Genomic DNA, 24,673 nt, shown 5'->3' on the forward strand with positions numbered 1-24,673 from the left:
CAGCAGCCACCAGCGCTGCTGAGGAGATCTCAGGCTGGGGGGGCAGGCCACAGCCCCCTCCTGCAGCAAGGAGCCTTCCCCGAGCCCGCTCCAGAGGTGGATGCTGACGAGGACGGGGCTCGGCGCTTGCTCCACGACATTGGCTTATCAGCAACCTTTAATCGTGTTTGCTCGACCCCTCTGGCCGCAGGCGGCCGGAGCCTCACCTGCCCCCCCAGGACAAGGTTCGTGGCCGGGGCGCGCTGTGCTGGCTCAGCACATACCGGGCGCGGGGCAGTCGGTGCCTCCACGGAGCCACAGCGCGTCCCGGCCCCACGGCCAGCACCAGGGATGGAGGCCGGCGATGGGAAGGAGGAGACCCCGCTGTCCTCGGCACTGAGCCGGTTTCAGCTCTCGGAGGATTACGGCTTCCTGCTTCCCAACCCTCTGGTAGGAGACGGCCGTGCCACCGTGCCCGTGGGCTGCAGGAAACAGCAGGGAAATAGAGGGGCTGGTGATGTTTGGGTGTCCATTTAATGTTATTTACAAGGGTCTGGAAAATCAGTGAGGAATGCCTGTGATACTTCGGGTCAGGCAGCTTCATAGGACAAATTCCTCACTTTAAAAATTACACTGGCTTCAGCACGTGGCACAGGAGAGAGGGGAAGGAGCTCTGCAATTCAGATATTGGCCTTGGATTTACAGGATTTCACAGGAGTACGAGGAGAGAATTTAGAAGGCAACTCTCCCATGCTGAAAGCAGAGCCATTTGTCACTGGGGCGCAATTTACAGAGGGAGCTCTCAGGGACAGGCAGATACTTGTTTATTGTCCATTAATTCCCCATCATGCAGGCTGATATTACAAGAGGGGGAACCAGACATAAACCATTAGCTGCGACTCCCAGGGCTGGATGGATGCTGGAGCCCGGGCTGGCTGACAGCCGCTTTCCCCCTCCCTGCAGAAACCTCTGCCCATGCTGCAGGGTGGGGGGCGCGGGGTGGGGGGGTGTGGGGTGGGCTCCTGCCCCAGCTCCGTGCAGGCTCCCCAGCAGCACCAGCAGCAGCCCTCGGCACCGTATTGCTGTGCCGGAGCACAGGGAGAGGAGCGCTGCAGGCGCTGTGCGGGGGGCTGTGTGCTGACAGCCCCCCCCTTGCTTCTCATCTCCTCCCAAGACGGAGCTGCCGGCCCCCTACGGCCCGTGGATGGAGATCGCCCGTGAGCTGCCCCAGCTGATTGCGAGCCATCGGCTCCGCTCTCGCGTTCACCAGGTAAACGTGCGGCCGCTGCTGGCGGGTCTGGCATAGCTGAGTCTGCAAATGCCATGGAAAAGCAAAGCAAACCTCCTGACTGCCTGTGCTGGCAGGATCCCCGTGTACGGGCAGCTCCGTGTGTGTGTGTGTGCTGCTCCTGCCTTAGCTGGTGCTGCTGTAGGGAAGGGCGCTGTGTATGGAAAGCACACGGAGTTGGTTATAACTAACACGATGCAGAGGCAAAGCCTTCGGCACAGAAATAGCTCCTGACACAGCTGCTGGGCTGTCCCAGCCGGCCAAGGCAGGCCGGAGTGCGGTGGCAGGGGAAACCCTCTAGATGTCACGAGAGCTGCAGCTCCCGCGTTCCTCCCGGCACCGGGCAGTGACACCCCCGGGGTTCCTGCAAACCATCGCACGCAGCAAACCAGTCAGTCCATAGCGAGCGGTGCAGGGCTGGAGGGAAAGGAAAAGGGCAGGGAGAGGTGACCGGAGGGCCGCTCCTGGCTGGGGGGGCACACAGGGAATACACTCTTTTTACGGCTGCGGTGCTCTGTGCTCACCAGGGTCTCTTTGTAGATGCCCCAGCTGAGCACGCGGCACCTCCGAGGGCGCGAGGAGCTGTACTTGGCCCATCTGGTGCTCAGCTTCATCACCATGGGCTACCTGTGGCAGGAGGGCGAGGAGGGCACCGTGAAGGTAACCGCAGGTTCCCCTGCTCGCGGGGAGCTGGCGCACGCTCTGCTCCCCTGGGACTGCAGCCAGAGCCGTCCCGCTGGGGCCGAGCCTCCTTCCCAAGGCCGGAGCTGGGGCACAACCTCTCCCGTGCTTTGTGCCCCCCAGGTCCTGCCCCGCCACCTCGCCGTCCCCTTCTGGGAGGTGTCGCAGGCCCTCGGGCTCCCCCCCATCCTCAGCCACGCAGACTTTGTCTTGGCCAACTGGAGGAGGAAGGACCCCAGCGGGTAAACAGCGAACGCGGCTCCTGCGGCCGGGTCAGCGGCAACGAGCCCGCACAGCTCCAGTCCTGACCAAAACCTCTTAAACCCGGCATAGCTGGGGGGCAGCTCACAGCTAAGGGCTGGGGAGGGGATTTGCCCCATGGGCATGGGGGCAAGCGGGAGCATCTGCCCGAGGGATGGTGCTGCCTCTGGTGAGCAAACTCGTTTGTGTTAGGCAGCACAGGCCATTGCTAGAACGATTTATAACACCTCTCTCTCTCCCTCTCCCCTTTCCCTGTGTATTTGCTGGCAATGCCCAAAATGCCTGCAGGCCTCTGGAAATTGAGTAAGTATTTAAGATGCTTATTTATTTTCTAACAGTATTAGTTTTGTTTGAATTGGCTTAGTGCTCCTACACTGCAGGGCTCTGCTTAGGTTAAACCTCTCTCTCGGTACACGAGCAGAAGAAAAACAGCTCGGTCCTTGGCACACAACCACCACTGAAACAACAGCAAAGCCACCATGGTCACGGCTGAACCGTGGCCGATCCAGGCTGTGCAGAGCCTGGCTGCCAGGGACCAGACTTGTAGCCCAGCGAGGGCACAAGGAGGGTTCAGGATCCCTCAGAGCCAGAGCAGAGCCTGTTGCTCCCTTTTGCCCTGTGCCCACTTCCCTTTGCTCAGGGTGCAGAAGGCTCTGCAACAGGAAGGATTTTGCACGGGTGGGGGAGCTGAGGCCCGTCCTGATGCTGGGTGGAGGGGTGGCTGCACGCAGCAGCTCCTCCAAAAATCTCACCCACCCCTGGGAGGCAGCAGCAGCGCTCAGCTCCCCGCCAGGATGCGGCGTCAGGGCTGGGGGGCAGGAAGGGCAGGGGGAAAGCTGCTGCTGACCGCCCTGCAGGAACCTGGACACCATCATATCGCTGCCCGGGGGAGAGAGCCTGAAGGGGTTCATCCTCGTCACCTTCCTGGTGGAGAAGGCAGCGGTGCCTGGCATTAAGGTAGGGCACGAGCCCCTGCTGTGCCCTGCAGCTGCCTGGCCCCAGAGCCCAGCCCTCGGGGCTGCCAGCGAGTACCCCGAGCACATCCCAGCCCCTCCATCGCTTTGTGCTCCCCCTCTGCTCCTCACAGGCGATCCCTCAGGCCATTCGTGCCATCCGGCAGCTTGACGAGGAGACCCTGCACCAGGCCCTGCAGGGGCTGGCGACGGCCATCGGGGCCATGGGCAAGGCTCTGCAGAGGATGCACGGTAACAGCAGCCTGGGGCAGCCCTTGGGGTGCCGTGCACGGGGCTGCTCACCAGCTGCACTGCGTGAATGCGCTGGTGCTTGGCCCAGAGAGCAGCTCATAAAGGTCCTGCCCGTGGGAAACGCCGATGCAGACTGCCCGCAGTGACACCTCCGATCCAATTTCCTCCTAGATTACGTGGATCCAGCAGTGTTTTATGCCGTGATCCGGATCTTTCTCTCTGGGTGAGTATGGAGCATTTCCATTCCTCCACAGACACCACGGGCAGGGGGAGCAGGGGCTCCGCTGGGAAGGGGGAGCCCTGTTGGGGCTGCTCAGTTGGGCAAGGCAGCAGTATGGCAAAAAGAGCTCAGCGCCGTGGTTTTGTTATCCCTCATCTTCCCTGCTGGGCTGCAAGCATCCCAAACTGCTCCACTCTTGGGCTTCTCAGGGGGTTTCTATTTTTATTTCTATTCGGCATATCTCAGCATTCCTCAGTCAAAAGGCTCCATGCATCCTGATTATGTTTCTTTCATTTTTTATCCCAACTGACCTTGTCTTGATGGTCATCAGCTTGGAAAAACATGCCTTTTAAATTCCCTTCTGCTTAGAAGAACTTCCCACTACTAGAGGTTACTATAAATACATCCATGGGAGAGCTAAAAATATTAAGGTATTTGATAATGAATCTATTTTCTCTGCAATTTGAGCAAAATCTGCAGTCAAACAGCCCTAACAGCCAGTACTGAAAGCTTCATGAAATGGTGCATTCTTTGGAAGGTCAAGAGATATTTTTGTGCCAGGCACATTATCTCTCTGAAATTATAACTTCTCTTTCCATTTGCAAGAGAGCATTTATCCATTTTTGCACAACAGGAGCATAAACCAGTGTGACACGGGCTGAGAGTTAATGGTGTTTGGGGCGGGGGGGGCAGCAGCGCTGCCCAGTTCCCAGCCCTACTGAGGGCGAGCGTCTTTTATGAGAGGGAGGAAATCACATTACGGGCTTGTGCTCTGCTAAATAAATAAAGACTCTCCTGCACTGTCTTTAAAGACATCATCAGCAAGAATGGAGAAAAATCCAAAGTCAAAACTTCAAGGGCTCAGAGGAGCTCTTGTGTGGCTCTTACTGGTGCAGAGGCAACCGGGCTGCTCCTGATGGGGACTCAGGGAACTAATGCCTGAGGTGCTGCTGTTCTATCCTGCACAGCAGGGCAGCCGATCCCCTCTTCCCTGCTCAGTGCCAACCCCCAGGACCTGGCCAGGGGCTGGGGATGCAGTCACGGCAGGGGCTGGTCCCAGGAGCGTGCCCTGGGGTGAATGCCAGAGCCTGGAGCCCCACACAGCGATCCCTCGCTTGTGGGAAGAAAGGTAGCGATGGATTTCTCCCCACAGCTGCGACCTTGCTGGGCACCTTGGTGTGGTGTTCAGTTCCCAAATTTATCCTGTGCTTGAGGACAGCTGGCAAGGCTCAGTGAGGGGGAGGCGATCCAAGGACGGGGTCAGGAAGGTTTTACCCCAGCTTGTCAGCCCAGGGTCACTTCTCTGCAGTCTGACCTGCTGACAAAGCGTGGGGGCTTCGCTGCGTGGCCACCCCCTTCCTGAGCACCTTGTGCCTGGCTCAGCTGGAAGGACAACCCCGCGATGCCGGACGGGCTGGTGTACGAAGGGGTCTCCGAGGAGCCCATGGCCTTCTCGGGAGGGAGCGCGGCACAGAGCACCGTCCTGCATGCTTTTGATGAGCTCTTGGGGATTCGCCACAGCCAGGAAAGCAGTAAGTCAAACACTTCTTCCTTTTAAAAAAAAATCTATAATAATTTGGGGGGCACAGAACCAAGCCAGCACATTTCCTGTGGCTTTGCCTACAGCAGATTTACCAGCTGATAGGGCCGTGTCTCCAGCTCGCCCTCCCCAAAGCCCTGTCCCAGCATCTGGCTGGGAAGAGGCTCTCCCCAGTACATTACAGAGGAAGTCCATAAATGAGGCTCTGGCAAGCACCTCCACGCTGCTATAAATTCCCGGAGGGACAGACTTTGTTTTTTGCATGTCAACTTTTTACTGAGGTTATATATGGGTACAGAGATGAGGGAGAAGAGCATGCCAGCATCCTGCCAGTAACTGAGCTCATCCATTCACATAGCTTTGCAATAGTCTGGCCCGCAACAGAATATATTTATCAGAAATTAGTGAAACCATGCTAATAGCAAACAATAAATAAAGGCTGAGAGCAAGGGCTAAAACCTGCCTTTTAGGGTTAAAAGCAACTCTAATGAAGCACTGACCTAATATGGGTTTTCTTTCTCAGTTCATTTATTGCACCAAGACAGATGAGAGGACAGGAGACTACGAGGAGGATCTTATCTGGCACTAAATGGCATAGCTCAGTGCCAGGACAGAGGTGGGGTTGGGCAGAGGGGAGCAGCCACCAGGAGGTTTATTTTGGGATTTTGGTGCTTGCAGGCAGTACGCCACAGCACCTGCAAGCAGAGGGCTTCCCCAGGCACTGACGGGGAACCCAACACAGCTCTTGAGGGGCTCAGGCCCCTGCTTGCTCCTGTGCTGGGCTCCAGCCCAGGGGTCTGGGAGGCAAAAGCCCTGGGTAAGCTCCTGGCTGGCTGGGATGCAGCCGCCCCTGCACAGCCTTCCCAAGGGCATCCAGGTGAGGATCAGCACAGGTAGGAAAGGGCAAGGGCAGCCCCAGTAAATGCCAGCTGAGAAGAGTTTTGAGAGCATTTACATTGCGTTATGGAAGGGACCCAGCTATCTGCAGCTTCTCTTCTCTTTGATTTACATTACACCTGCTCCTAAGGTCCTCTGTTGGTTTATTAACTTTATTAGTTTTTCCAGGTACACAGACAGACCTTCATGGAGTAAGCAAGAAGAGGAAAATCCAATATTTCAGTCTAAAGAAATGCCTGGCATCTATATAGTTTTCCCACATGCCCCTAGCTTAGCAGGGATGTATTTCACCAAGATATGAGACAGGATCAGAGATGGGAATATTTGTCATCTTGCATTTCAGGCACAGAATCACGCTGCAGTATCTTGAGCAGGTTTCCTGCCACCTACGTGGCTGCACAGGCCGGGTTAAGGACACCCAGGCTTTGCAGTGTGCGACTCGTGCCCACCGGACGCACTGGCACCCTGGCTGCAGCCCGGCCGCTCTCCGAGAGCTTCCTCCCATCTCCCCTCAACTTCTTTCTTCCTCTGCTGGTGTTTTGCAGCCGCGTTCCTGCACAGGATGAGGGACTACATGCCTCCTCCCCACCGAGCCTTCATCGAGGAGATCGGCCGGGCCCCCTCCCTGAAGCAGCACGTGCTCTGCTCCGGGGACGAGCGGCTGCGGGCGGCTTTCAACCGCTGCGTCACCGCGCTGGCAGACTTCAGGTCCTGCCACATCGCCATCGTCACCAAGTACATCGCCGTGGCCAAAGCCAAGGCAGGGCGGGCGGCGGTGGGTGGCTGGGCTGGGAGGCCCCCGGCCGCGCTGGAGGCCAAAGGGACCGGGGGGTCGCACATCTTCAGCTTCCTGAAGAGCGTCAGGGACACCACCAGGGACGGGCTGATAAGCGCCTGACGCCCCGGTGGCTGAGGGCAGGCCCAGGAGGCCGCAGGACTCAGGCTGGTGTCTGCAGTGCATGAGCCAAACGGTGACCGTCACTGACACCCCCTCCCACCCACCCTCCTTCCCTGCAGCCCCTTCCCACTTGCGCAGGTCCCAGGCTCAGAGCAAGCTGCCTCCCTCCTCCCTAATTCCAAGTCCCTTGCTCTGCAGCATCCCTGCCTGCCCCACGCCACCTGTGGGGGTTGTGCACGGCAGCCACCCCCACCAGGACCCCACCATGGCTCAGATCCCACAGCTGGCAGGCCAGGCACTGCCCCTACTGGGGTCTCATCCCCGAATGCAGCCAGGGCTGCGGTGCTGCCATGGGCCTGCTCTCCTCAGCTGCTGGAGGCTGGTGCTAGCAGACACACACCCAAAGCACCTCTGCTGCTGGAGGTTCTAATTCTGGGCTAAGTTAATTAAGAGCAGGTCCCTTCCAGGCCCAGTCTGCATATTTGCCGTGATTATTTTTCCATGATTTCATGATTCTCTGCTGGAGGTTGCCAGTGCAAACGCTGTGCCACTGTCCATAGCCCCCCACGGAGCACCCAGCATGGCCCCACGGTGCCAGCAGGAGCGTGGCACCTCGGAGCCCCTCGGCGGAGGCTGCAGGAGCAACTTGGAGAGCAGGGGAATTGCACAGGCTAATAAAGCTGGGATTCCTAAAAGCTGGCTGTGCTGCACGGCTCGCCCTTCCCCTGCAAGGGCACAGGACGCGGGTGGAAGCGCCGGGCCCCCAGCCTTGAGCCCGCTCCCATCGCGAGGTGGCAGCAGCATCCTGCGCTGCGCCGAGCGGGGAGCGCGCCTGGCGGCACGGGAGCGCAGCTGGTGCGGGGAGGCAGAGGAAGCACAATTTGGGTTTGTATTTCACGAGTGCTGCAGTGAGTGCTGGGGGGGCCGTGGGGCGCAATCGGTTTGCAGGACGGGGGCTTTCCGCTGCCTTTGGCACCCGCGTCTGTTAGCCTCGGCTCCTCTCGCCCCCCGGAGCAATGAAGTACAGCACTGCAACACCACGGCAGGGCACGTTCCTTCAGAGCCCAGGGCTGCCGGGCACGTGCAGGTCCCAAACCATGAAGGCAGCCTCAGGTCACCAGCTCCCATCACACCTTTACGGAGTGGGATGCGGCGATCCTCGTGGGTCCTTTCCAGCTTGGGGTATTCTGTGATTCTTTCAGCCTGAACCTGGCATTGGGCTGACAAAAACAAGCTGCCTGGTCTAAAAAATAGGGCTCTTGATTGCCCCACATCTCCCTAATTCTTAACAGGTCTGCTTACCAAAATGCCTGCTTCCAGTCTGAGTAACAGGCAGAGATCTGAAATGGATGCTGGGGCTGGGGCTGGGCCACAGTTACTGGAGTCTGCTGGAGTCACTCAGGGCCAGATGAAGGGGGGATGTGGATGAGAGACACGAGCAGACAGGGGCAGTGAGGGGCCCCAAGGAGCGGGTGGTCGCTTGACAGTGAGGCGCCGAGTGATGAGAGTGTGCTTTTATTCACCATTACCAGCTTGAGGGTTCAGGATGCCACCAGGGTAACGCAGCAACTTCTGGGCAGACACAGAGTTCACTTACTTCTCAGTGATCAATATTGTGCTGTGGCAGGGGACATACGGTTTCCAAAAGGACCCAGCAAAGGAAAACCTCCCCAGATGAAGCCAAGGTCCTCCCCTGGGCTCCGGAGCAGGGGATACATGCAGCACCCAGCCCAAGGCAGGGGTCAGCCTGAGACAGAAGCACCACAGCACGTGAAGCAAGAGCAGCCAACGAGCCCTCAGCTCCACACTTCTGCGGCGGCTGCGCAGCTTTTCATAACACCAGATGCCCAAGTGGCCTGATTTTACAGAGAGCACCCCCAAATCCCTCGGTGTTGGCATCCTGAGGGAAATCAGGCCATATGCAGCCGTGTTTTGTCTGCCCGGGTGTGCTGGCACGGCCACCAGAGACAGGTTTCACACCCAATCAGTGTCTCAGTGCAAAAATAGCTCTGGCAGTGCCACTTCTCCTGCACTATCAGAAGAAAGTCAAGGTCCTTTGAAATGAGGTTTCATTCCCATAAGGGTAACAAAAAGCTCAGCGCACGGTGCCTTGAATTATTAAAGCTCCTTGCTAAATTCTATTTTGTGCCCTCTTTTGAAAGGCAGTCTTAAAACTGGGGCTTAGGCGAAGATATCTTCAGTAAACAGCCTATAGGAACATGTCAGCACCTTTAAATCTTTGTCTGGCAGCCCTCATTCCACTCGATCTTCATTTCTGAATAGCTACTGCATATTTTATGTAGGAAATATTTCATACTGATGATTGTCTTGGTCTATTACATTTCAGACCATTTCAGGCAAACAGCAAACTGGAGGGAAAAAAAAGTCACTCTGGCTAAATGAAAAATATAATGAGGGCTCCCAGGGAGCTCATGCAGATGGCCACTGGGGGGGAGACGCAGGGGCTGTCCCCGTGCTGCAGAGCACCTAAGCAAAGGCTGGTCGGCAGCGATGCCAGCGCCAGGCCAGGGCAAAGGGTCCCCAGAAGGTGCTGTCCTTGTTGCAAACCCTCCTGGAGCCCTCACTCCCTGCCCCTGCACGGGCAGAGCCCCGGCAAAGCTCAACCAGGGGAGGGAGGGCGCAGATCTGTGCCCCCTCTGCAGGGAAATGGAGCGGGGCAGCCAGAGGAGAGGTGGGAGGGCTCCGGGACCCTCCTGCGGGGATCCTGGGCTCTGCCAGCACTGCTGCGGGGATGAGGAAGGCGCCTGAATTGCTGTGTGCTTCCTCAGAAACTGCTTCTGAGCCCACGGCTTTCCCAGGCCGACAAACGACACAGCGAGGGCTCATCAGATCTGACTAGAGTTTACGAAACGCTGTGAGAGAGAAGCATGCAGTGACAGCACAGGCATTAATCAGCTTCATCTCCTTTAAAGTCGGTGCGGGCGGGCCCTGCGCGCTCAGCGCCCAGACAGTGATGCACGGCCCCTTCCTGTCTCTGCTCCCGGCAGGCTGGGACAGCTTCTCTGCAAGGGCTTTGATTTCTCTCTGTTTCCAAACCGCTGCTGTCTAATATTGATCACAAGACGCAGACATCTAAGGTCTCAGGTGCATTACGACTGCAGGCACATTGCATTTAAATTATTTAGCGGGCCCCGTGCCTAAAGATGCCACAACACATTTGAAAATAACACGGTGCTTGGCAATTGTTGTGCAAGAGCAAAGGAAATTCTGAAGAGAGGTGCACGGCGCTGGTCGCTGCCCAGAGCCTGCAGGGCACCCGAAGCACCGGGCAGAATTAGGCCCATTTATTCAGCTCTTTATTAAAGTCGAACAGCAAAAGAGCAGTCCCGGCTGGATGTGCCCAAGGGCCAGGCTGGGAATTCCTGCAAGTTCCTGTGATCGCTGCTCCCTGCAGGGAGCTTGGGGCCCTCTCGGAGCTGTTGCTGCCCCAGGCCCAGCTCCCAGGTGGATTTCTCCTCGTTTAGCTGCCCAGCAGCGCTGCCGGGCTGGGGCTGTGCCCGGGCTTTGTTCCGCCCCCCTGAGTCAGGCAGCACCTGCCGGATCAGCTGGGAAAGATCCCTGCCAGAGAGCTGATGCAAAAACCAACAGGAATGCCACAGCCTTCAGCTGCAAGCAGAGCAGTGGCTGCAGACCCACCTTAGCACTGCCCACACAGAAAACTGCCTTATCAATACAAACAGAGGTGCTGCCCCAGCTGGACTGATGCACACATTTCCATTGCGAGACTCTGCAGCATGGGGCCCGCCCAGCAGGCACGGCACAGCACGGCACAGCACGGCACAGCACGGCACTCCCCGTCCCGCTCTGTGAGTCCGCCTTCTGCAGACACGAGCACAGCACACTCAGGTGCTCTGCCACCCATTTTCCAGCCTAGTGTCTCGCCCAGCTGCTGACGCAGAGGCACAATGACTTTTTCCAGGTGCTGCAGCCCTTTTTCTTTACAACCCAGGCAAAGGCAGGCCGGGGAGGGATCGTTCTTGTACCCTGCCTGGAAACCCTAGAGGAGGATGCTCTGCTCTTCGAAAGTCCCTTGTGTAGTGCATGAACAGGGTGAAAGGCGGAAAGGCACCTTGTTACCCTCCCCACCTCAGGTAACGCATGGGAAACAGTCCTGGCTGCATCCCCCAGCCCTGCTGTTTTCCCAGGCAAAAGCCAAAAAGAACAGCAACCTCTGCTGCCGCTGGAGCAGGAACTGGGCTGCCCCAAGCCCTGGGCTCAGCTCCTGCCCTCCCCTGGCAGCTGGAATCTCTGGTGGGCCCTGGGGGGGTGACTTGGGGGCCAGGGGTGCTCCAGGTGCTTCCCAGCTCTCAGAAACTCCGTGTAAAAGCTCCCGAGCTGCCTCTCCCCGCTTGCAGCCGCTCTCCGTGGCGGCTGGGAGGCCGGCACCGCTCCCGCAGCACTCGCAGCCGCCTGGCACGCTGAGCAAGTGCTTTGCCACGACTCCTGCTACCACTCCGGTGAATATTTGAAATCGAACAAGAATATAAACATTTGGATTCTCGACACTTCTCAACCCCAACCTTATTTATCATACTTGGCTGTGCTCCTGGAGCCAGGGCCAGAAGAAGCTCCAAACGGTTTAGGTTATTTAACATGCTGCGCGTAGATCAATCTTGCTCTCCCTTCTAGCCACAGGCTTCCCTCTGTGGTTTGCTGCACAGTTATGATGTCCATCAATATCCAAGTAATTAAAATCCCCCATTATCCAGGTTCTGGCTGCCTTACGAGCTCCTCATAAGCTATAAAACATTTCATGACCAACTTTCCTTAAGTGCCTGGGAGGTCTGCAGCACCATCTCGGGATCCCTCAGCTACCATCATTATCCTAAAGGCCCCCTGAAACTGCAGCCTGCTCCTGCCCAAGGTGTGCCTGACATCCCTCTCCGCACCATCCCATTCTGTTCCATCGCTGTCCCCGAGCGACTTGCCATGATGGACATGTACCAGTGGGGACAAATTTGTGCAAAGTACTTGTCTCTGAGTTGCACTCTCCTCTCCTGCACAGCTCAGCCACTGGTCTCACAGCAATTTAGTAATAACAACCAAGTTTGCTTTGCAATTCCCACTTGGGAGGAACAGGAGGGCACAGGAAATAATTGCCTTAACCTTCTTGGCACTGCCACTTGCCCGAGACCCGATGCTGTATCTGGTACATGCTCTTGCCACTGCATCCCTCTGAATGCTTGACCTGGCAAAAGCTCAAGAAGTGCAGAGGGCTTTATCTCTGCCTGGGGAATTACTCACCTCGGCAGGAGTGACTGCAGTCCAGATATGATTAAAGGACATGACTCAAGCCAAAAAGTGCTAATTACAGCACAGAAGGAGGAGGAGAGAGGAGCTGCTAAATTATGCCTAATATGGGAGGGGAGTGAGGAACAGATTGAAGAGCCATCACCGTGATGAACAGGGGCTACCGGCACTGCTGTGCTGGGGATGCCCTGGGCGCAGCGCCCCGAGGCAGCCACGGCTCTCTCTGGCAGATTTTTTCCTGCCGTTCGTCTCTCCCCTTCTGCCTGCTCTGCCACACTCCATTTTGTATGCTCCTTGCCCAGGGGTCCCTGCCAACGTGTTCCTGGACCTGCCTCCTGCAGCTGGCAGCAGCCTCACCCGCCCAGGAGGAACACTCCATCAGGGCAGGAAGGGCTCCCTGTGCTCCCTGGGCAACCACAACTAAATCTCTGGCTTTTTGGAGTGTTTTACCTACCCAGCCCTAACAGACAGACAAGCATCCCTGCCCCAGCTACATTTACTGCTCTCCATTGCCTCGTGGTAGCTGCAGCCTGTTTGCTGAATCCTGATTTTCCCATTTTTGGCTTGCTGCTGCAGCGTGCGGTCTGCTCAGGTGCGGGCTCAGCGCTGCAGCAGCACAGGGACAAGGTGACGAGGGACTTGTGTGCCCAAGGCTGCCATAGGGCTGTGCTCCTGCGTCTGCGGCTCTTGGCACCTTGTTTCTGAGCTCAGTGTCAGACAAATGCTGTTCGTGTATTCCCAGGGATTTGGTGCTGTTTCCCAGCACCAGTCCTAAAGCGAGTCACCAGATGGAGGGCTCCCCAGAGGGACCTTTGGGAAAGAGCTTTATTTCAAACCCTGAAGTCTCCAAGGTATGGGCAGCGTTTATAAAACATTGCACCATTAAAGCTGTTTGGAAATAGTAGGAACCATCAACCAAAACATCAGCATGAGAATAAAAATAGCTTGGCATGGGGCAAACAGCTTGGAAACTAGCCAGAGCTAAAGCAGTGTCTTGGCAAAGGTCTTTGACCTCCTTACAAATATCACAGTAACTGCACGCTGCTGCTGCAGCCCTGCCAGAGCCCTCTGCTAGCAATGGGAATGTTTTGGGATTGTGTTTGCAGCCTTGTTGTAGGAAATAACACACAGCTGGAAGAGAGGGGTGTGCTTTGTACCTCCCCTCCCCCAAAGACTGAGGGAATATGAAAAATTCATCAGGACAGAGGCCGAGAAACATCCTGGGGCGTACAGGGGCAGGGCCATGCATGGTCCCACACTCGCTGTGACCGCAGTTCCCAGGCTGGAGACTGGGGTGGAGGTGCTGAGCCCTCGGCACGCGCCCGGCCCCACCAGCAGCGCGGTGCTGAGCAGGGCAGGCAGCCGTCCTCGGCCCGTGTTGGGGCAGCAGTCGTGTGCACGCTGTGACTGCAGGCTCTGAGACTGGGGCTGTCTTCTGTATTTGCTCAGAGCTGAGCACAGCAGGTTCCTGGTTTATAAGGAGCTCGGGTAATTTAAATAATAAATACTATGGAGAAAGTACATTATTATGAAATACGGATTTTTCCGATAAATAAATCATGGCCGTCATTTGCATGTATAATACCAAAAGGCTGTGCTTGGGACATCTGGTGCTAGCTGCAGTACCTGTCTGACATGAAGACTTGCAATAAATTGACGTCCCTTTCCTTCAGCTCTCCTGTTGCTCCAGTTCCACCGGGTTTTTCATTTTAGGATTAGCGGAGATGACGCTGCTTGGGCAGAGCCCTTTTTCTACAAATGTTTCCTCACCTAGAAAGCTCTGCCCCAATGCCATGAGGCATCGCTGGGCATGGTGCAGCATCTCCGCAGCTGAGCAGCGCAGGCAGCAGGCGCTGGGAGCCCAGCCCCGGTGTGCACACTCGGTCCAGCAAGGGGAAAGCGGGCGGAGGCTGGGAAGGGTTTCTCCAAACACTCGGCGCGGCCCTTTCATGCCAGGAGCCAGGGTTTAATCACTGGCTGTGCTGGTGGCGTTGCGCCGGTGCCGCTCAGAGGAAGCGCCACGTACGCCCCATCGCCTGCTTGTGGAATTAGTCACTGCAGCTCGCCGTTGCTAGACCAGGGTAAACACGAGCAAACAAAGACGACTGCGTCTCCAACAGCCGCGGTGAGCTTACGAGGCAAACTGTACCACGTTTCCCATGAGCTCTGTCAAACAGATTTCTTCAATAAAATAAAAATAAAAAAAAAAAGGAAAAGAAGAAAAGACTCTGCTATTATTGCAGTAAGAGGCGGTGTCATGCTGGGCTCCGCTTCTAAATATATTCTGTGTTTACTGTATGCAACAGTAGGAAGCTTTCCGAAAAGGCACCGGGGTTGCTCTGTTTTTTTTCAGCAATCATGCTTCACTTGAGCCATTTTTATCCTGACAGAAACGGAAAATATTTTCCTGGTGTCATTTCTACTGATCAAAGAAGTTTCCTCAACAGAGAGGAGCCCCATGGCCCTGCGGGGAGAAAGCCACAGAGGAAACTATTTTACTAACGAGGTGCGGGGGGAACTTGCTGGCAGCAGGATTCGCTGTGAGCAGACGAGGCGAGCCAGGACACGATTCCTGTAAGGCCAGGAGTGGTTAGCCAGGCTATTAATTCTTTTCATTCCCAATTAATTTGCTGAACGAGAGGCCTGGTGTTTACCTGCATGCTGGCAAAACACAGTGCCCGGGAGTAGCGGACGGCTGCTTCTACTGCCTGCCTCGCAGTGCCCGGACGGGGCTGGCAGCAGCAGGAGCTGTTCTGCTGGGGGGGGGACGGGACCCTGCGCCTCAGGGGGTTGGTGCCCGGGGAGGCGTGCAAGGGAGGATGAGGGCACAGGAGGACGAGGGCACGGGAGGACAAGGGCATGGGAGGATGAGGGCACGGCCCCTCGGCAGGAGCAGCCTCCCTTCGGGCAGCTCGGTGCCCCCATCCTGCCTTGCCCCAAGGCTGCTGGGTGCAACCCTGTCCGCAAGGGCAGCTGCCCTCCCGTCTGCCCCACAGCTTCCTGCTGCCCCCGCTGGGGCAGATGTCAGGCTTGTGGAGGAGCGAGGATTTCTGGGGTTAAACAGCTACCAGATTTTGTTTACTTTCTCCATCAGCTTTCCCTAAACAGCTTCAGTCAATGCTCCTTCCACGAACCTCATTGTGGCCGGAACTGACTCAGCTTTCTGCATGGAGGGATTTTTGTGGATGGGCTCACCGGCCTCGTTAACGGCACATCACGCTCGCTGCTGTTTACTGATTGAGGACTTTTTTAAACTTTCATTTGTGTTTCGCGTCAGAGCGACATGCACAGAGCTCCCTGACACATCCCAGCCGCCCCCACAATCCCTGGACCCCCATGCCCCTCTCTCCACTCCCAGGCACTGCCAGGAGCCCGCCGAGGAGCTGGGGCAACGGGGGGCACATGCATTATGGAAAAACGCATGCAGTGCCACAATGGCAATTTGGCACATCAGTTACACGCTGCAGCCTGCTGCAGTGCCAGGCCATGAAGGAAGCCAGCAAGATCAAAAACACTTGTTTTGACCTGTTTTTCTTTCAGGGTTTCTTATGTAAGAGACAAAAGAGGGAAAGGGTTAGGGTTGCAAGCTGCATGAAGGCTTTTGCATTCACCTTGAAAAGCCTTTACATACTGACCACACCATTCAGTGCTCTCTCTTGCTCTGCCCCATGTCATGCCATGAAGCACAGCACCTGTGAGAGCAGAAGAGTCAGAGCATCGCCCTGGCAGAGGCCGGCTCCTGTGTGAGCAGCCCCAGGCAGTGCATGAGCTGCAATAAAGTGCTCACCGTGCTGGTCTGGGTGATTCAGACCAGGCTCTTCAGCAACATGACCTGCAGTAAGGTCCCTGCAGTGTATGTACTACAGTTTGACCTGTTAAATATGAAGCATGACCTACACGAAGAGCTGTAGTTTAGCAGCCAGGCTTACAAGCCCTAAGACGCAGCTTGGAGGGCTCTCTCTTCCCAGGCTGGAGGGGCACTGGCAACGGTGCCCGCTCCCTTTTGGCTAAAACAGCCTCAGCCAGACTCTGGCAACAGGCAGATTTCTCTTCTGAAGGTAGGTATAAAGACATATGCTAACCCGATTTGCTTCTCCCAGGCAGATGCTGATGACTTCAGGGCACAAATTGCAAAACACGCTGATGCTGAACCCCCAGCAGATCGCAACCTGAGTGGGAGGCGTCTCAGCTCATGCGCACGGTGAGCAGTTGCTGCTCAGTCACGCTTCTGTCAGGGGGCTGCAAAGCTCTTTTTACCGTGCCTATATATACCCACACAGCATCATCCTTGTCCCCTTTTCTCCCCTCTGACACGGCTGAAATAAACTCCCAACTCTAAAACTATTCTTTTGTGCTTGAACTGTGTGCATAAATAAACCAATGTAGACAGACAAAAATATCCATAAACCAGAACTGACACTTGACAAGGATTCAAGGGCAGATCTCTAGAACAAAGACAAGGCTTCCTTGTAAACAAGGCATCAGTCACTTAGATTACAATAATTAGGCAAAGTGACCATTGGGAAACTTCTCGAAAGCATCGTGGCAGGAGCTCACCGTGCCTGAGCGCAGGCGCACCCTGTGCTGCTGCCCGGGAAGCCTGGGCACCTTCCCACTGGAGCAGGCAGGATGGAGCAGGCTGCAGCCAGCTGAGCCCAGCCCCGCTGCAGGCACGGGCATCCTCCCAGGGCACGGGGCACCCTCCCTGCCCACGCTCTGCCCCTCGGACTTCAGCCGCAGGCTGGTGCCGCCGGCCGGCCCGGCGCCCAAAACTGCCTGCCTCACCCCCGTGCCGGAGATACGCTTTATAGCCCTGCTATTGCTTTTCTGAGTGGGAGCTGACGTGTTATGGACTGCAGTGTGCTGGGGAAAACAACGGCTGGCACGAGTTCAGTAACCCGCCGTGACCCCGGCATTGTGGCCGCGCTCCTGGGAACTGCCCGGTCCCGGCCCCTGCGGGGGTCCCAGCCCAGGGCACGGCCAGGCCCAGGGTCCTGCGGCAGGGCCAGAAACTGCCCCCAAAGCAGGTGTGCACCCCTCCGTCAGCCCACGCCATGTGGACACCCCTTCTCTAGCTGCCGGTAGCCCCAGGGAAGGCAGAGGCTGGGGGATTTGGGCTGCAATGTGCCCTGAGATAGCAGCAGTGATGGGAGGAGGGATGCAGATACTGCTTTTCTAGCAGCTATGGAGTGAAAGCTGTCAGGCCACAAGAGAGGGTGACGGGGAGGCAAACACCATCTGTTTTCTCTGAGGAACTCTTTTATTACTGGAGGAATGAAATACAAAGCTGATAACACCATAATTTCAAGCTAATCTCCCACACACTTTACATACCCGTTGATTTCCTGATAAATCCCCATAGTGCTCGGGCTGGGTGTTTTCCTCAGCTCTGATGAGTTTTCTTCACTCAGCATTACTCAGCCGAGTGTTCCCCAAGCCTCGGCAGTATGCTGCAACCAAACACCCGCTGCTGTTCCCCGAACCACAGCCCCGATGGGACCTCCCTCTGCCACGCTTCTGCATTGCTGCAAGATTAAGGAGCCAAAACCTGAATTTGCTGGTTTGCTGCTCACAAACTGCCCTCCTGTGCTCCTGGGCACACAGTGGCAGGCAGCGAGGTGCCCCATGCCTCACCACAGGAATTGTGTTTGGGCTGTTTCCAGGTGGTCACAAACCAGTGTTGAATTTTGCAGGTTGAACTGAGAGCTGCCCCCAAACCAGCTGCAGTTGGTCACTGCCCACGCTCCCAAGCTGGGGCATCGCCTTACTGCTGCATGGCACTTCACTCAAACCTGTTAAATAAACTGCACACGCAGATCAAAACCACATTTTGGAGGGAGGGGGCCTTGCTATTTTAATTAATCATCTCCATCGTGCCATGACTGCAGTCAGCTCCTGGCAGTGCCTCTGTGTGTGCCCCATGCCCTCAGCTGCGCACTGTGCCACACAACTGCACGGACATCACCTCGATTTCCTCCACGGTGCCCAGCCTCCAACCAGTCCCAAACCTTTGGGGCAAGCAGGCTACAGCTGGGAGCTCGTCTGGGCCATCTCAGCCCTTACCAGGTACCAAAGATACCGAATCCCTGCGTGCAGCCCTGGGTTGCTGCCTGCGTGGCTCCAGGCACGGCGGGGCGGCACCGCGGTGCCCAGAAGCCGGCGCAGCACAAAGGCACGCGTCCTGCTTGCCACCTCGCACTGCGGAAGAGGCTCAGCAGCAGTTACAGCCCCGACAAAGGGGGCACTTGAGAGCCGGGACGTGTGTCTGGTACTGTCAGACCTGGGCTGGGCTGCGGCAGTGACCCAGGCAGCCCCGCGCCCGAGCCCCCCGGCAGGATTTCCCGCGAGCCCGTCCCTGGGCAGCAGACAATGAGCTGTCTGGCAGCTGGAGACGGCGCTGCCGTCGCCCTTCTCCAGTGAGGGGTAGTCAGGACCTTCAGGAAGATCAAACAGGAAACTCTGCAGAGAAAGAAGAAAAGTTTGTTCGTGATTGAAAGTCTAAACTTTTATTACTGTGCTCAGCCTCGTTGACCCGGGAGGAAGATGTTGAAGTCAGCACGTTAAAATACTTTCCCTGACTCCCATAAAACAGCAGCAGGACTTTGTGAGCCGCTCTGCCAAGCCAGGGGTAGGCACTGCCCGTGCCCAGCACCATCGCAGGGAGCAGCCTGTCTGCGGGGGTACCCGGGCTGGATCTTCACCTTGAAAGATGGTTTTGGGAAACCTCAAGCAAGGAAGAACCCACGCACGGCCTCCTTACTCAGCCTTCCCATCCCCACCACCTCCAAATCCCCAAAGGAGCAAGCCTTTTTCTCCAGAAGTCACTTTGTTGAACGCACAACTTCTTTAAAAGCATGCAGGCTTTTAGATCTGCCAGAAGTTTCTGTTTCTGTTCCTTAGCAGCCATGATTTACTTACTGTAACTGGCTATTCATTATGTCCTGCACTGCATTATTAACTCAGTGATCGTACATTTAGCAGAGAATTTATGAGAAATGAGGAGACATTCATTATCAGTAATACCACAAACTTTACTCTTATATGGTCTCTCTGTGCGGCGATGGGCTCCTGTGGCTGGGCAGCGGTGCTCGGAGGCAGCTGGCAGAGCTGCTCCCCCCTCCAGGCAGCACCCTCCTGGCTCCAGCAAGCCTGGCCAGCACCCCTGGGTGCCAGGACCAGCAGCGGACTAGCCCTCAGGGGTACGTGTGCTGCAGCCACTGTAGCAGCCTCAGCGAGAGCAGGGCTAGGCTCTCACTCCACAGCCCCAGCACTTCTTACCAGCTTCTCTTACTGCATCAAAATCATGCAAATGTCCTGTTTTCTTTAATTTTTCAGCTGTTCTTAAAACGGCTGGAGAGCTAAAGAGCTGCCCTTCACGGCAGCCATAGGACCAGCTCTGCTGTCACTGGGACAAGCCCCTGTGCTCTGGTGAGGGCCTGGCCCTGCACGCTGGACAAGCAGCTCTGCCAGAGTGGCATATATTTTAGGCAGTTGTGTGAGCACAAATATCTAGAACCAAGCTGAGACATTTCTTTACTTTCCAGCGATTGAGCTGTAGCATGTCTGCTGTTTAAGAGCATCGTGTTGCACTGCACATCTGAATCTGACACCACAGGTCAGGGCACTGGAAACACGCAGGGCTAAGTGCATCTCTCAGTTCTTATGAACTAGGAGCACAGAGTACTGCTCTGAGATCTGGGGACAAATGTTCCCAGAAGCTCTATTAAAGAAACAACAACTACAGGAAAACAAAACCAAACCAAACCAAAGCACCACCAACAAAATCAACAAGCGGAGCCTGTGGTGTAGAGCAAAAGGCCGCATTAGTCAAACTTGCACGCGGCAGTAGGTAGAGGAGGTTGGGAAGCTGGGCCAGGCACTGCCATTCATGCGACCTGGATGTCTGACAGATTCCCAGGAATCTGGATTCCAGGAGGAACACGATGAACTGGTTCCTCTCTGACCTCCAGCCATCCCACAGCTGTTTCTGTGCTGTGGAGAACTCCATCTCCAAATGCATTTCCCAGCCAAGAGCAAACATGTCAAGAGCTGTATTTACCACTCCTAAGAAGGGCAAGGATTCTCCAACCTGCACGAACAGGGCTGAAAGTGACTCAGAGGTCAAACAAATACAATGAGGGAAAGGATGGGAAACATGTTTGGGAAATGATGGGGAAAATGGCCTGAAGTTCTTGGACATTTTCAAATTCTCAGATTTTTCCGTTGAACGAACTGAAAGGCAACTCTTGTGTTTTCAAAGAGAAACTCAATACCCTTTTGTTAAGCTGCAAGGCTGCCCTTCCCTGGCTCAACACACCCAGAAATGCAGTTCCCACGAATGGGACGTTTGTTGTGAACCATTCAGCTCTAACTAGTCCCCGTTCAGGCAGGGCAAGTGTGGCCAAGAGGCACGTGCAGCATTGCCCCTCTGTTCAGCAAGCCGTGGCGCTTGCTTCGCACCAGCAGAAAGGGGATGTGGGCACACAGGGGGCTGGGCACAGCCCTGGGGCAGCTGCCCCCCAGCACCGCATGTGGCACGGCCACTGCCCCCATTCGGCTGCACCAGCCCCTGGTCAGACACAGCCCAGGTCTTGGTTGCTACCAACCGTGAGCTGATGGAGAGCCGTAAGTCCCCTTCTCACCACCGGGAAATATTTCATGTTTCCTCTGCCCAGCTCCCAGGGTTCTGGGAAAAGCAATTTGGCGTGGGCAGAAAAGTGCCAGGAGAAGGGAGCTCCTTGTGAGCCAAGCATGCTCTGGCCATGAGCTAAAGACACACGTGTTTTCAAGGCAATAATTTCACATCCCTCTCCTGTCCCAAAGCCTTCTAAAAGCCCTTCTACATGCTCAGTTTCTGAATATTTAAGATATGACTTTGCCAAACAAAGATTAGAGCAGTTAATCCTCATTTCTTTATGAGGAAAGCAATACTGTTTAACAGTTCACTGGTATTTTAAAAGGCAGATGGTCTGAAAAACTAAAAACTCCATTTTCAAGGATAGATTAGCTGACACCCCCCCACCCCCCCTTTTTTTTCCCCACAATCTCTTACAGCTAAAGTTTTATGGCTAAAGAATCTGATAACAATTGGTGCAGTTGAGCACTGATTGCACGCTCCTGCTTCCGTGTTTGAGCTGTCACACAGGTCTGGTTCCTTATTTCACCCTGATTGCCAGAATTAACAGCTGTTTGTGTTCCCGCTGGCAGCACAGAGCACAATTTCTGCCAGAGGTGTTATCCTGCCCTCTCTGCTATTTGCTGCTTTCCCCCGAGCCCCAGCTCAATGAAAAGCACCCGGCCCATCTTCAGAAGTTCCTGCCTCTCTCGCAGGAGTCTGGACAACAGCATCCTAAAGAACAGGCAGCCAAACAGGGATCTTGGAAGCCTACTTTGAAAAATCTCTTCTAGGGAACAACATCAATATTTTGCTTGGTGAAGCCTCTGCAGCTCCAGTGCTCGTTGGGGCTGCCGCATCTTTCAATACCGAGGCAATAGTACAAGGAGTGCGGGCTTAGGCAGGCGAGCGAAAGGAAAGCTATGCAAAACATGCCTTCACAAAATGCATCCCAGATTGCCTTGTTTGGACTGATTTTGGACTGCTACACCAATGCAGACCAAGCTCTCTGCAAGAGCTTGCAGGGGTGAAGGCACCCGTGGCTCCCAGCTGCCACCTCCCCGGCCACACCAGGGCCTGAGGGACCCAGGGCCCAGCGCGGGGCTGTTGGTTGGCAGAGCAGGGAGCAGAGGTCGGGGCTGCCCAGCATGAGGTCACCCACAGGACTCCTGCAGCAGCCCCTTGCTGTGGATGCCCCCCAGGCAGATATTTCCCATCCTGGCCAGGAGATGTGGCCACCAAGTCACCCACTCCAAGTCTTTTCCCCCAGTGATTGCTTGCTCTGATTGCTAGAGCCAGAAGGTTGGTTTAACCTACAGAAAATAGGTGCCTCAGCTTCAAAACTGCCGCGGGAGGACCCCCAAGCTCAGACAAGGTTGCTCCTCCTCCCACAGAAGAGCCCCATGGCAGGAACCCTCCACATACGTCATCTCCCAAAAAGCAGGGATGTGGCTAAGCTGTTCTGCAGAGACAGAATAGCGGGTTGGGATTAATCCTCCCATTAACGTGTGAAACAGAGCGTTTACATTCACGAAGCAATTATACAATAATAGCAGGAGAGCTGTGATAGAAATCGCATCTTGTCTGAAGTTTCTCTCCAGCCCAACACATGAATAATTCCTCCTAGGCAGTACTGGGAAGGCAGTATTAAAAGAATGATATAAAAAATAGTGGAAAAAACAGACGAGGTATGCTTCATCTCTCAGTCAGAGTTGAACACAACTAAATTTATGCAAAGTGGGAAGAGAAGCTTGAAGGGGCAAAGGCATTTGTTACTGCTCAATGCAAGATGAGCTCACAAAAAACACCACATTCTTCATCTTGGCAGCTTTTTGATGTCTTACTCTTAAAGCATCAGTTTTATTCTCGGTTTCCATGGCAGATACTTTTCTGAGCTTGTATCTGCCACAAATATTGCTAATTTATGCTATCAGCCATATTTCTGCAAATACCTGCAGAACGATTCCATGTGCGGTAAAAACAGTAAAAAGTAGGCATATGTTAACATGCCTCAGCTCCTCTTTTCAACTACGGGAAATTGTGCTTTGCAGAGGGAAGGTTTGTTTCCTACATCTACAAGATCACCGCTGATCTCCTGGTGCTGTTTTTTGGCCCTAAGTACGTTGCAAGTGTGCGTCTCTGTTCAGTGAAGCAAATAATGTTTAGCATTTCAGATGGACACTTTTACAGGCAGGTTTTCCCTTCACACAGTACTTCAGGCAGCACTTTGCGTCTGATCAGGAGAGGAAATCAACATGCACCTTCCTTCTTTCTACTGCTCCCCCCTATTTCTTTTTAGCAAGCCATCGATAAAAGATGGAGCTCTTCCATAGGCAGAGGCCCAGAAGCCAGCCACATCAAAAAGATCCTATTTTAAGGGCAGATTTACCCTGCAAATGTTGAGCAAGCATCAGCTGATGTGTAATGCTCTCAAATTCAGCGAAGTTACAGTAAAGTAAGAGGCTTTTAAGTTTTTCTGGCAGGAGGAGAATTAAGAGGTTTTGTAAAGGTTTCAGTTTATACACGGAATCATGTAATAGCTAGCAGATACAAAAGAAACCTAGGAAAATTGTAAAAAGCAAGCCATACAATGGCGGTGATGCAGAACTGCTGGAAAAAAATCCCAGGCACGTGCAGCGAGAGCTCACGCAGGTAACAATGGCACCGAGCAGCGCCTGGTGGAGCCGCCGCAGGAAAACCCCGTCCCCCAGCAGGATGCAGCTGAATGGAGCGTGCAGGGCTACGCCAGGGTGTGCCCAGCTCTATTTACGATTCCCTAAGTCACAGATAGGAAAGTGGTCAAGCAGTTAAATGCAATCCACTCCCTCTCCTACAGATAAAAAGCACGGCGAGCCCCGCCAGCAGGAAGTGCAGAGGTTCAGTTGTTATCTAAGTGCACGGAGCTGGTGACTACCAATTGTTTTGCTGCCTGAGCAGCAGCCTGGCCTGATGTATTGTCTAGTAAGCAATACAGTTCACAATTACTTTATTAGTGTTATTATTCTATGCCTGTACAAATGCCTAGCACATGGACTTTGTGGGCTTTTCCTCAGTAGAGCCAGGGGAGGGTTCCTGCAGGGCTGTGCAGGGACACATCCCTGCCTTCTGTCCGAAGGAACAGAAGTGTTAGAGGAGGGAGGATGGAGTGACAAGCAACCAGACGACGTCACTGCGGCTCTGCTCCTTGCTGCAATCACCTATCACCTCCACGGCTCTCCCATAAACAAGGGAACCCCCCTAAGTAGTGGACAGTCATGGGGACAAAGCTTGTTTGTGGCCTCCTTGAGTGGGAATGAGTAATGGAGAATCATCAGCACAGCTGGTATACAAACAACTGGTTTTCTAAACAGTGCCTCTGCAGCATCCGGCCACTTTTAAGCCATTAACAAAAATACACTTATCTCTGGATCCTTGGCCTTGAGCAACCCTTGAACCCACTGTCATTCCTGGCCAGATTTAGTGGGGTGCAGCTCTCCACAAGGTTAGATTTCTAACCCAGGCAGTACACTCCAGCCATCGGAGCTGGCCCTTTGCAGCCCACCATGCCCAGTCTCATCCTATTGAGAGGGAGCTTGGCATCACTGGGGCTTGGGAACGCAGAGGTGGAGAACACAAACTCCTTTGGAGCAGAGGAATTGAATTCTTTAATTTTCAGTGATGAGCTGGAGGCAGGAGCACAACAACAATCCTCTTGCTGCTGGTGCTGCAGCACAATGTGCACCGTGGGGCAGAGAGATGCCACCTGCTGCCCCGCTACGTGCAAACTGGGCAGCTCCAGGTTGTAACATCCCAGGAAAGTCACTGCAGAAGAATTTATGG

At 55.0% G+C, this 24,673-nt stretch overlaps 2 protein-coding genes across 2 annotated transcripts in view; one reads left to right on the top strand and one right to left on the bottom strand.

Annotated features, from left to right (window-relative positions):
• The first annotated feature begins 256 nt into the window (after window positions 1-256).
• Window positions 257-7,969, top strand: IDO2 (indoleamine 2,3-dioxygenase 2). The gene is made up of 10 exons (XM_084499478.1): window positions 257-429; window positions 1,154-1,249; window positions 1,808-1,927; window positions 2,072-2,190; window positions 2,498-2,512; window positions 3,067-3,166; window positions 3,297-3,414; window positions 3,586-3,637; window positions 5,018-5,166; window positions 6,617-7,969. The coding sequence occupies exons 1-10, from the start codon at window positions 331-333 to the stop codon at window positions 6,967-6,969; spliced, it is 1,221 nt and encodes a 406-aa protein (XP_084355604.1). The 5' UTR covers window positions 257-330; the 3' UTR covers window positions 6,970-7,969.
• Window positions 7,970-17,906: 9,937 nt separating this feature from the next.
• Window positions 17,907-24,673, bottom strand: part of ZMAT4 (zinc finger matrin-type 4) — a gene marked incomplete at its 5' end in the record, with an annotated part of 144,550 nt that continues 137,783 nt past the window's right edge. Inside the window, one exon of the mRNA XM_084499342.1 lies at window positions 17,907-18,699. The remainder of the gene's footprint in view (window positions 18,700-24,673) is intronic.

Source organism: Aythya ferina (genome assembly GCF_964211825.1).
Source record: "Aythya ferina genome assembly, chromosome: 27".
In the NCBI taxonomy this organism is placed as follows: Eukaryota; Metazoa; Chordata; class Aves; order Anseriformes; family Anatidae; genus Aythya; species Aythya ferina.